General features: G+C 38.1%; 1 protein-coding gene across 24 annotated transcripts in view; it reads right to left on the minus strand.

Annotated features, from left to right (window-relative positions):
• PPFIBP1 (PPFIA binding protein 1) overlaps nucleotides 1–19,273 on the minus strand; it is a 171,995-nt gene that overhangs the window by 31,403 nt on the left and 121,319 nt on the right. For 8 of the 24 annotated variants that reach the window (XM_008954286.5, XM_055095807.2, XM_003828845.5 and 5 more), the window contains exons 5-10: nucleotides 17,975–18,061; nucleotides 16,282–16,395; nucleotides 13,977–14,108; nucleotides 9,323–9,415; nucleotides 7,412–7,526; nucleotides 3,242–3,303 (exon numbers count right to left, since the gene is read on the minus strand). In XM_008954286.5, coding sequence (XP_008952534.2) covers nucleotides 3,242–3,303; nucleotides 7,412–7,526; nucleotides 9,323–9,415; nucleotides 13,977–14,108; nucleotides 16,282–16,395; nucleotides 17,975–18,061 — 603 coding nt within the window. Of the gene's footprint in view, nucleotides 1–3,241; nucleotides 3,304–5,295; nucleotides 5,329–7,411; nucleotides 7,527–8,901; nucleotides 8,995–9,322; nucleotides 9,416–13,976; nucleotides 14,109–16,281; nucleotides 16,396–17,974; nucleotides 18,062–19,273 lie in introns of all 24 variants that reach the window. The other 16 variants (XM_003828844.5, XM_055095804.2, XM_063593144.1 and 13 more) reach the window with 3 other exon arrangements.

Here is a 19,273-nt window from a genome sequence, read left to right on the forward strand (position 1 = left end):
ATACTTCTAAGCTTTAGGAGAACTGGTAATAACTAGACTATGTTTCCTACATACATTAAACATATGGGCAAAGTACCTCTAAATTTAGAGATCCTATCCTTTAGCTGCCATCTTTAAACAAACAAAAACAAAACAAGGTAATAAGACACAAAACAAAAAAAGAAAAAAGTCAGCTTCAATTACTCTCCTCTCTAAGTCAAACCTTACAAGAAAGACCCCCATCTTCTGTCTTTATTAGCCATCATTAATCACCATCTGGCTTCTCCCCTCTTAAAACACTCTACCAAGGTGACCTCCTATCTATTAAAAACAATGAACACTTTTCATCCTTTTTCTCTTTTTTTTTTTGAGACAGGGTCTTGCTCTGTCACCCAGGCTGCAGTGTAGTGGTACAATCTTGGCTCACTGCAGCCTCAACCTCCTGGGCTCAAGTCATCCTCCCACTTCAGCCTCCTGAGTTGCTGGGAGTACACGCATGCACCACTATGCCCAGCTCATTTTTGTATTTTTGTAGAGATGGGGTTTCACCATGTCACCCAGGCTGGTCTTGAAATCCTGGGCTCAAGTAATCTGTCCACCTTGGCCTCCTGAAGTGCTGGGATTACAGGCATGAGCCACCATGCCCAGCCCCAACCTTTTTCTAATTTGACCTCCATATGGCACTTGACTGACCCCACTCTTTCCTTCTCCTTTCACTTATCCATCCACTCTTTCTTTTCTTCGATTTTTATTTCTCAATCCTTTGACCAGATAGCTGTTGAACTTCCATAACCCCCATTATCTTCTTGGACTATAAAATGCAAGAGCTTCCAGGTTCTGTCCATGACCCTCTTTGCTTTTCCCATGTGCTCAACTGTGTTATGAAAATGGCCTCCCTAGCGCCTCCCATTCTCATTCTGGGCCTGGCCATGTGGCTGGCTTTGGCCAAAGAGATATCAGCAAATGTAATTCAAGCAAAGGCTTGAAAAACATTTGCCCTTTGTGGCTGCCCTGTGGTGTGGCTCTAAGGAACCCTGAGGAACTACGTGAAGAAGTCCAGCCTAGTCTACTGGAGGATGGGAGACCATCTGGAGAAGAGGCTAGTCCTCCCAGCTGGGGCCAACCTAAACTAGGCTGTCAATCACTGGACATGTGAGTGACACTATCCTAAATTATGCATGCAGTCTCATCTAAGCCACCAGCTGACTGTAGACATCAGCTAAGCCAGCCGAGATCAGAAGAATCACCTAGCCAACTCACAGAAGTATAAGAAATAATAAATGTGGCCTGTCACAAAGCAAAAGCTAACTGACACATCAACTGTGGCTTAGTCCCCACCAATCTACAACTCTGCATTTCTCCTAAAATTGATGGGTCTCACTCCCCACTAATCTATAGTTCTACATTAATCTTAAAATTTAGATTTGTGTTCCAACTTTCTGTAAGAAATCTCCTTTAGAATGTCCCAAAAGCATATTGAATAGACTATATCTACAATTAAGCTCATTCTTTCCCTTCAGTACTTGAGTCTGTGCTTGGATTTCCTTAACTCCTTAAGAGAACCATCCATTCATCCATTCACCCAGTTGCCCAAACCAGAAATTTTCTCTCGTTTTTCAAATCCAGAGATCTTAAGTCTTGTCAACCCGTAAATTTCTCTAAAAGCTCTTCCCACCTTATCACTTCACTGCTATTGCCTTACTTCAAGCCCTCTTCATTTCTCACCTATTTTAACTGACTCTTAACTGTTTGTCTGTCTTCACTCTCCCATTCTGCTACCAGAGTTAGCTTTCTAAAATGGCAATGTAATCATGTCACTGCCTAAGGTTTACAAGCTAAGACCCTAAATCAAGAGCACGGTGTACGAAGTGGCCTGCCCACTGACTTAGCTCTGTGGTCAGCCCCACGCCCCTACTCCACCTGCACTTCATGTTCCAGCACAATCCCAGCATGCACTGCGCTGTTTCAAACCTGGTCTCAAGACAAGTTTTGATTCATGGACCCTTTGCCTAAGAAGCCTTTATTTTCCTGATGAACAACTCTTGCTCTTCCCCAGAATTTGCTCAAATTATGTCCTCTTTGAAGTCTTCTGAATCCCCGACCCCACGAGGAAGTTATGTTATGCTGGGTGCCCCTCTAACAGTTTGAGCATCTCATAAGCCCTCATTCAACACTGGGAATTTTGTTTGCTGTGGCTTTTTGAGGGACAGAAATGAAAACAAAATGAATTTCAGTGATTTAAAAAAAAATAAAAGTTACAGTGGGCAGCTTGCTAATTACTTTTTTTTTATTCAATAGTGGGAAACATTAGCAAAAAGGAACCTATATGAGTAGATATGACAATCAGTTTACTTCCAGGCAATAAAGAGCAAATAAAGAGAATGCAAGGCAAAAATAAACAAGGAGATAAGAAAAACGGAAGAGTCAAGAATGAGAGAAAGAAACTTACGATGGGAGAAAAAGATCAAGCTAAAGTTCTTTCACTTTTTGTTGTTTTTTACTTCCTTGAAATGACTCTTCTTTTTGGGAAAATGTCCCCTGGTTCTATTCATTCAGGCAGATAAGGGGAGAGAAGTTCTGATGACATCAGCTGAACACAGCTGCGGCTGCCTGCTAGATACGTGGTCAGGTAAGCCACGAAGAAACCCATTGCTTTCATGCAGTAACTGCATCCCTGCCTTTAGCAGGACGAAACATCACATGTGGATAACAAGAACCAACTGGGGGGGAGGAAACCTGTGGAAACCTTGGAATGCAGCCAGTGTAGCTAACGTAAAGCCCGTGCCGCTGTTTTCTGGTATTTAATCTCTCAGGAGAGCAGAGACAATCACAGATGTGAAACAGGCCAGGAGTGTAAAGGAAATAATGAGTAAATGGAGGACAAAACCAACATGACCATGAAGCTGAGGCTGTCAAGCTAGCTCCTTCAGGGCCCACAAGTTAGCCCAGAATTTTCAGTGCCCACATACAGGAGGTACTGTGGAATGTATCCTCTCTCTTACATGTCACGTGAATATGCGGAACTGATCAGAGAGTTTGAACATTTTCTGAATTCATGGGGGCAGGAGTTCTCAGTGGAGCCAGTGCAGCTCCTCCCTATTCCTGTGCATACAGCCCACCTGGGAGTGTGCACACCTGCCCCTCACTCCTAGCAGTGTTCTGGGCATATTCTTTTAAAATGGCATAGCTCATGAAATTGCATGGAATGGTCAAAATGGTGTTAAAAAACATCCACACGTATATTTAAATTTCATCTGGATACCTTTTCTTCATTTGCTGCCATCAAGGACTCCACAGCTTTTTTCATTTTTTGTACTTCGATGTCTGAAAATAACATCAAATCAGAAGTCAGTTTAGTTCACATGTGTGACAGTGATAAGAAGTTATTTACTCTCCAGACTGAAATATTTTAAGGTAAAGATGTTAATGATTTCTTTCATTTATTCTTTTAAAAGGGCACATTTAACACCCATATTCTCTTTTGGAAAAATCTGAAAAGATGGACATCTTCTACCTCACCTGAACAGTTGCCACTCTAGAAAGAAAACAAGGGTGTGTGAGAACTAGCTATCCTCTCTTAAAGCAACAAGAGAATCTTCATGAGAACACTGAAGACGAAATTTCAGTGCTATAGTAATAAAAACATAACGTTTCTAAAACAGGAATCTATAAAGCAGTGCGTGAAAGCCATGAATGGTATATATAATGACAAAAGCAGAGAAAATGATAGTTATAACCAAGATAGAGGCATGAATGAACGGTAAGCGCCTGATGGCTTGTAGTATTTACATGAGTAGTCATGCTAAGAAGCTGGTTGTAGTTCCATACGTAAGGATAATAAGTACTTTGCTTCATCTATAAACTTCATTTCCAATACTACCTTAAGATAGATTTCAAGACATAAAGGCCAAAGTAAGCTGAATGTGATTCTCCTTAAAATTTGATATTCAAATACAAAAGCATGTTACTTGAATAATAAAAAACTTATATATATTATAGATGAAGAGTCACTCCAGGGCCTGGTGTGGTGGCTCATGCCCGTAATCCCAGCACTTTGGGAGGCCAAGGTGGGAGGACTGCTTGAGCTCAGGAGTTTGAGACCAGCCTGGGCAACATAGCAAGACCCTGTCTCAAATAAATAAATAAATGAAAAGTCACTCCAAAATGAAATCACAAACTAAAAAATTCAAACAGGAAAAAAAAATCAGCTAAAGTTGCCTGCTTCTGAGAAAAAAAAATTACTGAAGATAATACTTTTTTTTTGAGACAGCATCTTCCTCTGTCATTCAGATGGAGTGCATGGCACAATCACAGCTTACTGTAGCTCTGAACTCCTGGGCTCCAGTGATCCTCCCACCTCAACCTCTTGAGGAGTTGGGATTACAGGAGTGAGCCACCACATCCAGTCTTCTTAAGATAAGTTTTAAAACAGTGGTGCATCATTCAGCATTGGTGTAACATTTTCAATTAAGATATATTCTATAGGAATTGAGAATTTAACGTCTGGGGGAAAGAGCCCCTAAGGAATTAATTTTTTTTTTTTAAGAGATGGGGTGTCACTGTTGCCCAGGCCGTGGTACAATGGCAAGATCATAGCTCACTGCAGCCTCAAACTCCTAGATGCCTGGGGCTCAAGTGATCCTTCCACCTCAGCCTCCTGAGTAGCTGGGACTACAGGCATGCACCACCATGCTCAGCTAATTAAAAATTTTTTTTTGTAGAGACAGGATCTCACTATGTTGCCCAGGCTGGTCTTGAACCCCTGGCCTCAAAAGTGATCCTCCCACCATGCCTGGCAGGATTTATCTTAATGTTGCATTAAATATTCAGGCTCCATGAATCAGCTGGATTCAATCTCTGTTGTAACAACAGAATATGTTCAAAGGAGCTTCTAATAGATCCCAGACAAATAGTGGACTTCAAAACATTGAAAAGCAAAAGCAAATTTCAAAATTATCTTTCAACTCTGGTAAACCTTTAAAATCGTGAGTTTTCGTACTATAAACGTTACTTTCTCCTCTGACCCTGTATCACCTAGACTGCAGGGAAAATGTCTTCTTACATCCACAGTGCTGTGTGCCCTGTTGTACACTGTAGAGCGGAAAGGTTGAATCAGACAAAATCTTCAAAATAATCTTTTACCTTATTGTTTTATTATCCACCCTCTATTGTGTACACTCTGAAGAAATGGAGGGCTTATCGATGAAGCAACTTTACATCTTTGGTGAGAGAAATGTTTTAAAACACATGCAAAGAACAGTCCAAGGTAGTATTTTTGGTGAATGTAAAGGCTGATGGAAATGCACCAAACCTTACTTTTTTCTTTGAGCTTCTTTTTAAAATTTTCATCTGTGCAGGAAAACCCATTGGATTGGAAGTTAGCATACATTACAACAATAAATAATATTTTAAAATCACTACTATTTAGTCTCCTTTTACCTAAAATAAAGGAAATCTAGCCTCATAAAAACTTTTTCAGCACTATTTTGTGACTGCAGGATTGGTAGTATAATAATGCTCTATGTGAGGTTAGAAAGAGAACAGAAGATCTAAATTTGAGTTACTACCTCTGTCACTTCATTTTTCTGGACCTTGATTTTCTCACATTAAAATTAGGTTTATGGACTACAAGCACTTCTTATACCATAAATGATGAAAACCTAGTTAATGTCACTTTGTTTTTATATTTCCATCACAGTTTGATACCTGGTCCTCCTAAATGTGACTAGAACACTGCTTGTGTCACATGCAACTCACCACTCAAGTTCAACAACACTGAAAGGGTCTATCTCCTGTCCAGTAAGATGAGTCCAGTGAGGATGCAGTTAGATGCTATCCCAGTATCACCCTGACATGAGCTTTCTAAAGACTTGCTCTCAATCCCCGTAGTTAGCTGGTGGGCACTGGTAACACGCAGTTCCCAGGTTGGTTCGAGTCCTCAGATCAGACTTTGGGTAGCATACTCTAATATCTTCTAGCCCACAAGTCCTGTGATGCCATTTTATTCTTTTTTTTTTTTTTTTTTCAGAGACAGGATCTTGCTCCATTGCCCAGGTTGAAGTGCAGTGACACAGTCATAGCTCACTACAGCCTCGAACTCCTGGGCCTTAAGCGATCCTCCCTCCTCAGCCTCCCAAGTAGGTGGGATTACAGGAGTGAGCCACCATGCCTGGTGAAATTTGAAATTTAAAAATTTCAAATCTCAAAAAGAAATTTTTTGTAGAGACAGGGTCTCATTGTGTTGCCCAGGCTGGTCTTGAACTCCTGGCCTCAAGCGATCCTCCTTCCTCGGCCTCCCAAAGTACTGGAATTACAGGTGTGAGCCATTGTACCCAGCCCATTTTATTCTTAAAACCCTGAAAGCATGATCAGTATGACCTGTTTCTGAATGTCCCTTATCAATACACAATTATATATATGCCAAACAGTAGGTGATGGGGTGGGGCGGTGAAGCGGTTGGCGGCGAGAATCCATTTTCCTCAGGTTTGGTGAATTTTCTGACGGACAGGGAATTGTGATACCTGCAGGTATATAAGGCCATGGTATTCTAGAGCCAAGAAGGACTTTAGAGATAATCTAACTCAAGTCCCTCATTGGACAGACAATGTTACTAATTTTCATAAAATGGATAAAAATGTAACAAAGCTACGCTAACTGGAATTTGTACTGTTTTGAATGACTCAGAAATTGCTTTGGTATCTCGTAGGGCCACAGTCATCATTTGTAATAACAAAGAAAGGTTAAATTTAACCTAGTGTTGTCAGATATTATGCACATTATATTTCCAAATATAATTTAAAAAATGTATTTCATTCGGGCTATTTTCTATCATGCACAATCTGCTTTGTTATAAATTATGGTCCATATAATACTCAGAACAAACCTCTTCTGTTATGAAAAAAGTTTGGACAAATTCATGCATTTTTCCAAAAACAGAATTAGCCTATTTTTCTAAAAGGTGGAGGGCTCAATCCCTGGTATAAATTTTTTACTAATTTTTCCAAAGATACAGAACCATTTTTCTCTTCTCTCAAAAGGGCAGAACAGTTTCTAAGTCCCTTACTTTATCTAATTTCAGTTCTGAGGGCAACGATCCCGGGACACAGGGATGGTTCTTTTTAACTCCTTTGGCATAAATTCCCTTGCATCGCAATTGAGACAAGTCCATCCTTGTGATGAGAATTTACAGTCTAGTAATCTTAAACACCAAATAAAGTACAGAATTCCCCTTTTCCAGCTGCTGAAGAGGAAATTAATGGATTCCCAGTCACAGTAAAGAGTCTTGGAGAATCCCCTGTGGTTCTGGGCCTGGCTGGATTCTGCTGCTCTTTCTTTGATGCTAAAACTACACATTGACTATCATTGGTTTCTTTTACAGATTTTGGAGGACTTTAACAAAATGAGATGACAAATGTGAAATATATCTTCTTACCTCTATCAACAATTTCAATCCCTTCTCCTTTCATCTTGCAAACCAATTTTTCTTGTAGCCTTTTTACTTCAGATTCCTTTTCTTCTAGCTGTTCTTTTAAAGATGCCAGTTCATCCTACAAGTTACAAATTCATTTAAAAATAGCAGATCATGACTAAAAGAGAACATCAAAGAGCGTATTAGCTCTTTAAATCAATTTGTTTTATGAATGAAACAAATCTACTAGAATTTAGATGCAAGCATCAGAAATCAGACAAGGGCAATGAAAAGCAAAAAGCAAGACTATTAGTAGAAGTCCTGTTTATAATAGTTATGGTATAATTATTTCAAGTTTCTTTGTAATCAAATTAAAAAGAGATCTTTTAAAGAGTAATTAGGGATGGGATAGCCCTAAGGTTTAAATCTTTACATTAAATTAAAAATATAACCAAGTTAATCAAGGAAGATAATCAAATTAGATACTTAGTGTCATAAAAGCAAAATAAAATGCAAATTGGAAAAGACTAGCTTGACATTTATTCGGCATTTCAAGTTGGCACTCATGCTTCCTTGACAAGCACAGAGTTTCATTCATGGGTAAGGTAGCAAGTCATGAACAATTTTAGTCAAATCAGGGAACTAAATAATTCACCCTCATCACTACGATAAAAGGACAGAATCTCCTACAACAATGGGAAAAAATAAATTTGGAAAACAGATAGTGGAGCCCTCTTTTAATTTTTAACTATACAACTGTGTATAAGATTTCAAGTCCATCCTTCTATGTACTCATGTTTAAATTTTCAGTTTCCTTTCAGTAAAGAATTAGCTTTAGCAAACAAATTTTGCTGGCTGTACTTAACACAGAAAATACAGCTATGCAATGCTAAGAAGTACAGCTTTATATTCAACATCACATTTTACTTTCAGAATCTCTAAAGATATATTTATTACATTTAGTACTATGAGAAGATGTAGTTCTCCAATGAAGTGAGGCACTTGGCCCTATAGTTTTGACTTCTAGTAGGAGCAGAGTGGACAAGTACAAAAAGTCTTCAGTAGCACTGGCAGGAAGTGTGAACCTGTTCTCACCGTGCTGCTTCTCAGCAGTCATTTCTATTCATAGTCATGATAATATCAACTGCTGTACATTTACCATCAAGAAAGTCCCTAAAGAGGAAAATGACCTCTACTGTGGATACGAAACAGAATTCTTTCACAAGCGAATGTTTACAATTATTTTACTAGGCTTGGGTCTCAGATAGTCTAAGAGATTAATTTATAAATTCTTTCTTTTTACCTGTTTATTATTTTTCACCAATTATTTCATGTATCTCTGAAAACAACATCAGGGATCCCATTGTCCCTTCAATCAGCTTGAGGTGATTTGTAATCAACAGGTGACACACACACAGAATGAATGCACATGCCACTAAAAACATCATCACAGCAAAACAACACAAGCCAGAAAGCAACAGGCCATGGACCCCATCACCCAATGTCTACTACACCTTCAGTGACTCCCATTTTTGTTCCATCCGCTGCTTTTCATACTGCATCTGACCCACCTTGATTTTCATGCTAGAAAGTTTGGCCATTAAAGACTGGTAGAGAGACAGAGGAGTGAAAGAAAACTACAGATAGAAAAAGACAAGCTAAATAACCGAGAAAACAGTATCAGTTTATAAAGGAGGTTAGATACAACTCAGAGAAAGGGCAGGTTATGTTCTGTCGGATGAGTTAAGCCTTGTTTTTAAATTCAGATCAGTAGTGTTTAAATTCAAGGTTTCCAGCTTGGGGGGAAAACTTCATTTACTTTTAAAATACCTTCTTTATCATACATTAAGTAGAAAACATCTTATTTATATTATTGGGCATAGATGAATAGTGATGCCATTTGTTTGAAAATGTTAACCTGTGAGAAAAACTTACTTTGGTTGATTTAAGCTTTTTTTCATACTGAAGTCTCTCACTGTCCATTTCACTAACTTTTAACCTCAAATCATTGATCTCCTGAATCAGCCCCTGTTCAAGAAGAAACAAGAAAGTACATTAGGAAAGTGGTAACACAGTTACCTATACCTATAAAATAGCAGCTTGGAAATCTTAAGAAGTCACCAGCTCCTAGAGTTAAAGTTGTATGAATCAGATGAGACAAATGGAAATAAATGTACCTCCTTAAGAACGAAAGCATCTTTCCATTTAAAACATTCCTTTAAATCCCCAATGCGTCTGCCTTAAAGTGATGGGCTTATGAAAATAAAAGGTGAGTATAATTTTGATTAAGAAAGGTAGTGTAATATCTATTATTTGTCAGATATTTCTATCCTAAAAATGACTCTATGCTATTTCACAGAGTGCTATTTCTATTCTATTTCGTAGAATGCTATTTCATATTTTAAATATACCACATTCCTTAGTAAAGCCATTTACCTTTTGAACCTTCTCAATGATACATGGCTATTTAAAAAAATTTGTAATTTCTTCCTTTGTCCACAAAAATATGGATTGCTCGTCAACCCAATATGGGAGAATGGAATGAAAATTAAATCCTTTAAGCCATGAATCCTTAAGATTCCTGAAACAGCCAGGGAAATGTTTTATTTTTATTAAGTGAATAACAGGAACATGAGAATAGTCAAATCAGTTTTAATTTTGAGGACTATTTTAATTATCGTCATATATAACATCACAAAGTTTCTCAACTATTCTCTATTCTCTGGGTATGTGCATACATTTTAGCAATAGTGTTGAATTTTTATTAGGAGATTATCAGGGATTGAGTTTACTGTAAGTTTAATGACAATTTTCAACTGGAAAGTGGATGAGGGCCCTGCAGTTCACCTAATTTTATCATTAGAAAATGAAAGAGAAACCAATCCTAGTGTTTATGTGACACAACACAATTTTGCACCTTTTCTACTGCCACTTTATTTTAGTGCTACTTTTTAAAGGACCAATTTGCTCACAAAACTTGTCCAAGAGCCCAGAGAGTAGGAAAGGAAATTAGAGTGTTAAGCAATATTAACTCCTCCAAAAGAGACACTCAAATACCCTGCATGGGAGATGACTTATTTTACTACAAGCCACAAAGATCCCTACAATGGTTACTGTATGTTTGCTTCTCTCTCCCTCTCCTTTTTTTTTTTTTTTTTAAGATGGAGTCTCGCTCTGTCACCCAGGCTGGCGTGCAGTGCCGCCATCTCAGCTCACCGCGACCTTCGCCTCCAGGGTTCAAGTGATTCTCTTGCATCAGCCTCCCCAGTAGATGGGATTACAGGCACCCACCACCATGTCCAGATAATTTTTGTATTTTTAGTAGAGACGGGGGTTTTACCATGTTGACCTGGCTGGTCTTGAACTCCTGACCTCAAGTGACCCGCCCTCCTCAGACTCCCTAAGTGCTGGGATTACAGGTGTGAGCCACTGTGCCCGGCCAGCTTCTCTCTTTTTACAAAGACATGCATGTATTCCTGCATCACAAATTCATAGACTACAGGACAAAATTATCCACGAATGCCAAAAATTACAAGTAGAACAATGCTATATGAAATAAAACTTTGTAAATAGGAATTATTTTAAGCTTCCAAGTGTAATGATTCAAGTTCACAAAGGCTAAGAGAAGGGATGCTACAATAAAATACACTTCCCAGTAAACCCACAGGCTTTTAAATTGTTGTCTCTTATAAAATGGGGCAAAATATTACCTATCATAGTTACACAATTACACCTTAATAATGGCACAATATTTCACTTAGATGATATCTATTTTCTTCTTATGAATTAGGTCACGAACTGTTTGACATTATTCAGTAACATATTTGTGATTCCTCAACTAACAGGTCAGAATTCAAGTCTAAAGAAAAAAATCAGCTTTTCCCAGTTATCTAAGCTAATCATCCTTGCATAATATGAGTCCTTAGTGATATTCATCAATATGATCTTTCTAAATATATATTTTCCTACTTTCTCATTGCTAAGAAATACCATTGAATTCTTATCTGCTATTGTATTTTACAGCTTCCTTTCTTCTTTGCTCGTGCAAAGAAGAAACCACTGAAAAAAATGGAATTGTAAACTGGGATAATGTATCTGTTTTAACAAAAAACGACTCAACTATATTTCATGGCAATGCTTTAAATATGGTCTACATTTCCAACCTGAAATAAATCACATCTTCCCCTGACAACACAAGCTGGAAAATCTGGAAATGGCTCCCTAATGTAAAACTTTAAGAAACAGAATACAAACTATTTCAATCAATTTCTTATCAGAAGTTCAGTCCTTTTAAAAAAGAAAATTCCTGTTCCCTTTCAGAGAACTCAGGGCTCCCGCAGGAACTCAGTCTCTGACATGTATGCTCTTACCACAAGGGGGCACTGTTGAATGATGCTAATCATCTCCCATTAGCAATTCCAGGGACAAGTCCTGAATCTTCCAAAGTTTAAAGACTTGTACCCTCAGTCCTTTGGAAATGCCTATACTTCTTCCCCATGCCAATATTTTCTTGGAAATTAATATCCAAATAATTTAAAATTCTAAGAGAAAGTTAAATATTATGGATTCATGAAACACCCAGGAAAATATTTTTATTAAGGGAACGATAACAAGAACATGAGAATATTCAAGTTAGTTTAATATTGAAGATTATTTTAGTTATTTTCATATGTAACATCACAAAGTTTACCACATATGCTCTAATCTCCGGGTATGTGCATACGTTTTAGAAATAACACTGAATTTTTATTAGAAGATTATCAGGGATTGAGTGTACTGGAAGTTTGATGACAAGATCACTTTGTATGTGATTGAGAGTGCATGAGTGAAACAATGAAAAAGTGGGGGAAAAGAAACTTGATTAAAAAAAGGAGCCAAACTCAAGGGATATAAATATTACCCTAGGCGCTTACAACAATAAGTAACACATCTACTGCAATTTAGTCCCAACATTTGGTTAACATCTCATATACAAATTAAGTTAACAACAGGTGAATATTTCCCCTTGACTTTGTGGACGCAATGTAGAAGACCACCTCTATCCATATCTACCATCAATTCTTCCCTGCAGCAGAGCTAGCTCCACTGCCATGTTGCCCATCTGTTGACTGAGTTTTACTATTACTTTACCCTGCGACTATGGGGTTAGGACCTGACAAAAAGAGGGGAAAGAGGAAAATATCAAAGAGATTTTTAGAGAAAATACAAAACCAAGAATTTTAAATTGGGTAACTTTCTAAGTCCTGTTTTAAGAGCCCCAGCTTCTATCAAATGAGAAACATGCTCACACAGGCAACTGACAAAGAGTTTTAAAATTAAAACATGGCTGGGCATGGTGACTCATGCCTGTAACCTCAGTGCTTTTGGGAGGCCAAAATGGGAGAATTGCTTGAGGCCAGGAGTTCCATACTAGCCTGGGCAACACAGTAAGATCCTATCTCTTAAAAAAAAAAAAAAGATTAAAACATGAACCAAATGAAAGATTCCCTTTTGCTATGGAGGAAGCAAGACATATACCAAGACTTTCCACTGTGATTGAATCTTTGACAGAAAATTTAATTTTGAAAATAGCAGTGGAGTAAAACTTGTTATTTCCAATATAAAGAACTTTCCTATGGTGGATAATGTATGTAATGCCTGATATCATGCTGGCTTATAGTCAGCGTGAAATACATGATTGAAATAAAAACAGAAGGGAAAAATAAGTAAACCATTTTCTCTCCTCTCTCCTTGGTACCCATTTTCTAATCCAGCATGACACCCTTCCATACTCCAACCAAGGAAACAAAATAGGAAGAAAAAAGGAGGGGAGATGGCTCTCAGAGAAAAGAAATTTCTGCAACTCTTTATACTTAATTTCAAATGTATGTTTCAAATGGATATGCTCTCTGTCTCCATCAAAAATCAACAGAGAGGTTAAGAACTTGCCAAATGTCACAAAGCAAACAAACTAGGAGGCCTGAATTAACAAAATAGAACAAACAATAAAGCTTGTTAAGCCACTAAAATGGATACTTCAAGTTACAGAATGTACCCTGATTTTTGTAGAAGTACAGTGAGTCTTATTTAATTGGAATGATTTACATGTGGAACAGACCAAAAGTAGAATGCCAAATTAAAAGACCTCAAAAAAGCTCTGTCTGTGATTTTGTGAGTATAGAATGTTAGCATGTTTTCTATACAGATTTTCAAAATCCAATTACATAGTAAATAATCAGTGTGCCTAAATAATAACTACTAGTGAAACCATGTATTTAAGCCCATTATTTACAAAATTAAGAAAAACAGTATGGATGGACGGATGCTCCAAACATCCTAAAGTCAAAAGTATTTCTAAAGGTTAATAAAAAGATTAATACTTCATATCAAAAGTCTAAAAATAAAAATTGCCATTAGCATTTAGTGATAAAAAGTCAATGTAATGAAAGATTATTCTTAAAATGAAGCAGGATGATGGTATGTAGTAATTAACTGCCTTCCTTGCACACCTCCAGGGAATTTCAACTTTGCCCTAGGAATGTATGTGTGTCAGAGACAAAGACAGAGTGACAGAGAGAGAGAGGGAGGGAGGAGAGACTGTATCACTCACCTCTGTGTCTCTGAACTTATCTTCATAATCCAATCTGTCCTTCTCTACAGCTGTCAGTTTCAACTTCAAGTTAGATATTTCAGCCATCAGATCCAACTTCTGAGTTTCTAAGGACGTCCGACTTAGAAGCTCCTATTATAATTTAACAGATACATTCAAGAAGTCTTTTATTATAAACAGGCACGTGAATTTACCTCATTTATGATCGCACAAAGCAGCACCTATCAAGTAGAGGATATAGTGAAGTGAAGTATAATTACTGAATCTACACACTTTTAAAAAATTATTCACTTGAGGCTGGGCACAGTGGCTCACGCCTGTAATCCCAGCACTTTGGGAGGCTGAGGCAGGCAGATCGCTTGAGGTCAGGAGTTTGAGAACCAGCCTGGACAGTATGGTGAAACCCTGTCTCTACTAAAAATACAAAAATTTGCCGGGCATAGTGGCGGGTGCCTATAACCCCAGCTACTTGAGAGGCTGAGGCAGGAGAATTACTTGAACCCAGGAGGCGGAGGTTACAGGGAGCGGAGATCGCACCATTGCACTCCAGCCTGGGCAACAGACAGAGATTCCGTCTCAAAAATAAAATAAAATAAAATAAAAAAGAACTATTCACTTTAGTTACCCTCCTTTGAACAGAAATAAGCACACGTCAGTTTACTGAGGGAGACATATGTTGTGTAGATACACATGCATAAACCATATATATACTTCAGTCTGATGATAACATTGATGATGGTGATACTATGTTTGCTATGTGCCAGGCACCGGTTGTAACAAATACTGTTTCAATCCTCACAAAAAACTTATCAGGTAGAAATTCTTATTATCCTTAATCAAAAGATGAGGAAACATAGTAACAGAGAGGTTAGGAACTGGCCTAATGTCATACAGGGAAAAAGAAAAAATAAAAACACAGCAGGAATGGAAACCTACGAGGTTTTGCTCAAGTGCATACTCCATCCATGACCTTACAGAGCCTCTCCTATATGTTAGATATTTTCTTTTCTAATTGTGTGGGTACATAGTAGGAATATACATTTATGGGGTATATGTTTTGATACAGGCATGCAATGTATAATAATCACATCATGGAAAACGGGGTCTGCATCTTCTCAAGCATTTATCCTTTGTGTTACAAACAATCCAGTTATATTCTTATTTTCAAATGTACAATTAAATTATTATTGGCTATAGTCACCCTGACGTGCTACTAAATACTAGGCCTTATTCATGGAAACTATTATTTTGTACCCCTTCGCCATCCTCCACCTCTCCCTTCATCCCCCACTACCCTATCCAGCCTATGGTAACCACCCCTCTACTCTCTATCTCCATGGGTTCAATCGTTTCATTTTTAGATCCCACAAATAGGTGAGAACGTGAGATGTTTGTTTTTCTGGGCTTGGCTTATTTCACACATAATGACCTTCAGTTCCATTCATGTTGTTGCAAATGACTGAATCTCATGCTTTTTTATAGTTGAATAGTACTCCATTGTGTATAAGTACCACATTTTCTTTATCCAGTCATTTGTTGATGGACATTTAAGTTGCTTCCAAATCTTGGTGGCTGTGAACAGAGCTGCAGCAAACTCAGGAGCACAGATATTTCTTCGATATACTGATTTCCTTTCCTTTGGGTATGTAACCAGCAGTGGCATTGCTGGATCACACGGTAGCTCTATTTTCAGTTTTTTGAGGAACCTCCAAACTGTTCTCCATAGCAGTTGTATGAATTTACATTCCCACCAACAGTGTACAAGGGTTCCCTTTTCTTCACATCTTTGCCAGCATTTCTTATTGCCTGTCTTTTGGATAAAAGCCATTTTAGCTGGGGTGAGATAGTATCTCATTATAGTTTTGATTTGCATTTCTCTGATGAGCAATGATGTTGAGCACCTTTTCATATGTCTGTTTGCCATTTGTATGTCTTCTTTTGAGAAATGTCTATTCAAATATTTTACCCATTTTTAAACTGGATTATTAGATTTTTTACTATTATATTTTTTCTTAATTATAAAACATATGCTATGGGTGACAGGAAACCATCTGAATGCAAAAAAAGAAAATTAAAATAAGCCACAATCCTATTGACATTTTGTTCCAGATTCTAATTACATAAACACTTTATACTGTGTGCATGTGTTCTGAGACTCTGCTACTCTCAATTTTTTTTTTTTAATGTGCTGGTCTAAATGAATCAAGAAACTTACTGCTGCATCAGAGCAAACACAACATAGAAATGCAGCATCTCAAATAGTTCAGCAGGGAAATCCCATCTTGGTTCTGGCCTCTGCACATACCTGCTGCAGCATTTCTTCTGTGGCATTCAACTTCTCTCTGTGCTCTTCAAGACAAAACTCCAAATCTCGAATCTTCTCTCCCTGAGCCTCCACCTGGTCTGTTAACACACTTACCTGTATTTAGAGCAAAATAATGCAATCAGTGAAAAAGAATTTGGGTCCCACTGCATACGTTATTTCTCTGAATGGAACAAAAAAAGGAATGATCCTACCATTCATATGGTTATAAAGAAAAAAAATCTGAGAAGTACCAAGAAGACAGTGGTCCCTCACATTCCTATTTATATGTTGCTATTTGATTTAAGGAGGCCTATGCAATTTGGAGAAAATTCGTGTAGATTAGGAATGTACAATACTTTTTGGTTAAAGCTACTTCAACCATTTATGAAAGACAGCATGTACAGAAGTTATCTTTTTAGGGGGCAGGGTGGAGATAGTATAAGAGAGGAAACAAAGTTAATGTTTGAAATAGAAATTATCAAAAATTTGATACTTCAAGAAGAATAAGAAAAAGAACCTGGCCAGGGGTAGGGGGGAGAGGTAGCATGCATGGTGGCTCACGCCTGTAATCCCAGCACTTTGGGAGGCTGAGGCAGGCAGATCACTTGAAGTCAGGAGTTCCAGACCAGCCTGGCCAACACGGTGAAACCCCATCTCTACTAAAAATACAAAATTAGCTGGCTGTGGGGGCATGTGCCTGTAATCCCAGTTACTCGGGAGGCTGAGGCAGGAGAATCGCTTGAATCTGGGAGGTGGAGGTTGCAGTGAGCCAAGATTGTGCCACTGCACTCCCGTCTCGGCAACAGAGCGAGACTCCGTCCAAAACAAAAACAAAAACAAAACCCAGGGAATTCAAATTCCATGAGCTCTTTGAAGATGACACAGATCATAGATGTGTTCAAAGTCAGGGGGGGCAACTCAATATACCCAAAGGTGCCTGAGGAGCTGTTGGGCTAGTCCTTCAACTCTAGTGCTTACAGCAGATCTTTGAGTTTTTCCTCAATAATCATCACTCAGTAAATATACTTCAATTCATTTTGCTCAATATACCAAAGAAAAATGTTTGTGAAGCATTTAAAACATTATGAAGAAGCAAACTCAAATTTAGCCCACAAGGAGGGTTCTAGTCACTGTTTTGTTTTGTCTCACACAGGGTAACATTTTTAAAATTGAAAAATTAAATATATATATTCTGATTTCAGATTCAGAAATATAAACTTACATATATTCAGATGTTATGCTATATTCATATATCTGAATTTCTGCTATATATTAAAATATACTTAAAAATCAGATCCAGTGAAGCATGGTGCTGCACACCTGTAATCCCAGCTACTTGGGAGGCTGAGGTAGGAGGGTTGCTTGAGCCTAGGAGTTCAAGACTAGCCTGGGCAATGTAACAAGACCCTGCCTCCAAAAAAAAAAAAAAAAAAGAACAGATCAGACAACATTGTGCCCGTATTCAGACTGGTCCTGCAAGAGCTGAGGATGATTAATGGTAGCTCCTTTTAAACTGGGTGTAAACACCATCATTCTGCCCCAATCCTCACCACTCCCTATTGTGTACAGATGGCTTATCAGGCTTATTTCTATTAGCAGTCTGATTGCTGCAAGCAATCTGAATTTGCCACCCCAATTTAAAAGGCTTTGTAAGTATGCTGCAAGGAAAGAACAGTATTTAAAAATCACTTGCCTGAAGAACGAGGGATTCTTTATCATTTTCTAAACGTGCCAGCCTTTCTTGATACACATCTCCGTTCCCAGGTAGGTGTCCATTTGTCTGAAAAAGGAAGTAATATGGGTAAGGCTGATCTTCTCTAAGAATGATATATTGTAGATAAATGAAAATCACAAGTGTCCTTAGTCCAAGGGGCCTGAATTGAATCTGCACAGCTGTCACTGTCAAACAGAAAATACAAGAATGCAATTTGGTTCATTTACCACAAAAGAAGTAAGACAGGCATGTTAAGCATATAGGCATGTTTTGCCAAAGTAAACAATTTCTTATCAAGCAGAAAATAATGACCCACAAGGAACAGTGGATACTGGTATTCTTCACTGAGAGCAGACACACACCCAGGGGCAGGCAAAGCTTTGTGAGTGTGTAGGGGGCACCCCGAGTTGTTGAGGTCTGTCTCTCTTCCTCCAAAAGCTTAAACACTCAGGCCACAGTGACTTCCCCTGGTAGCACAGACTAGCCTCATTTATCTCCATTTTAACACTTTTTGTCCTGATCTTATTAACTTGTGAGTTTGCTTCTTTGTATAACGTTACCTTCTATTCCAGGGCAGAGCCTATAATTCGTTTGGTAACCTCCCCAGCATCTGGCTCAGTGCTCTGTGTATATTGATGCTTACTTACTATTTCTTCCCCTCCCTCCTGCACCCCCCCCCACTTTTTTAAAAAAATCATGTTTCAGTATATTTATGCGTGGTATAAATGCCAAAGGAAGTATAGATTGAGAAACGACGTATAGATTGTTTCTTCCTCAGCTGCCTCACATGCAAGTCATGAAAAAGACACACAAAGAGGCTCGCAAAGAACAGAAAACCTAAAAACACCATTTTGAAACGTATGTAGTAGCATAAGTGGTGTCTCTCATAATCTCAACATAACCATAAGATAATGTAATCCCAATAGAATTTCCTGATTCTTCATTCAAATACAATAGAAATAAAAGCCAGCTGAAATCTGAAAGTGTTAGATGGGGCCACCCAGGGTTCAACTGAAAAAGAAAATAATACCTTCAGATTTAGAACCAGAAAAAATACAAACTGTATAACTTTACTGCCCAGGGCACATCTGATGTGACGTCTACTGTTTTTCCAGAATTAACTGATACCATTGTTCTATCTTTCCAATAAATGCAGTTTCCAGTATCAATTCTTGGAATAATAAAAGTCATGTGCTGGGAAGGGGGGAAAAAAAAAACAGGGCTTGAATGAAAAGGAAAATTTCAGAATGTTTTTTCTAAAAACTTTAGCATACTGAA

This window comes from Pan paniscus, chromosome 10, assembly GCF_029289425.2.
Source record: "Pan paniscus chromosome 10, NHGRI_mPanPan1-v2.0_pri, whole genome shotgun sequence".
In the NCBI taxonomy this organism is placed as follows: Eukaryota; Metazoa; Chordata; class Mammalia; order Primates; family Hominidae; genus Pan; species Pan paniscus.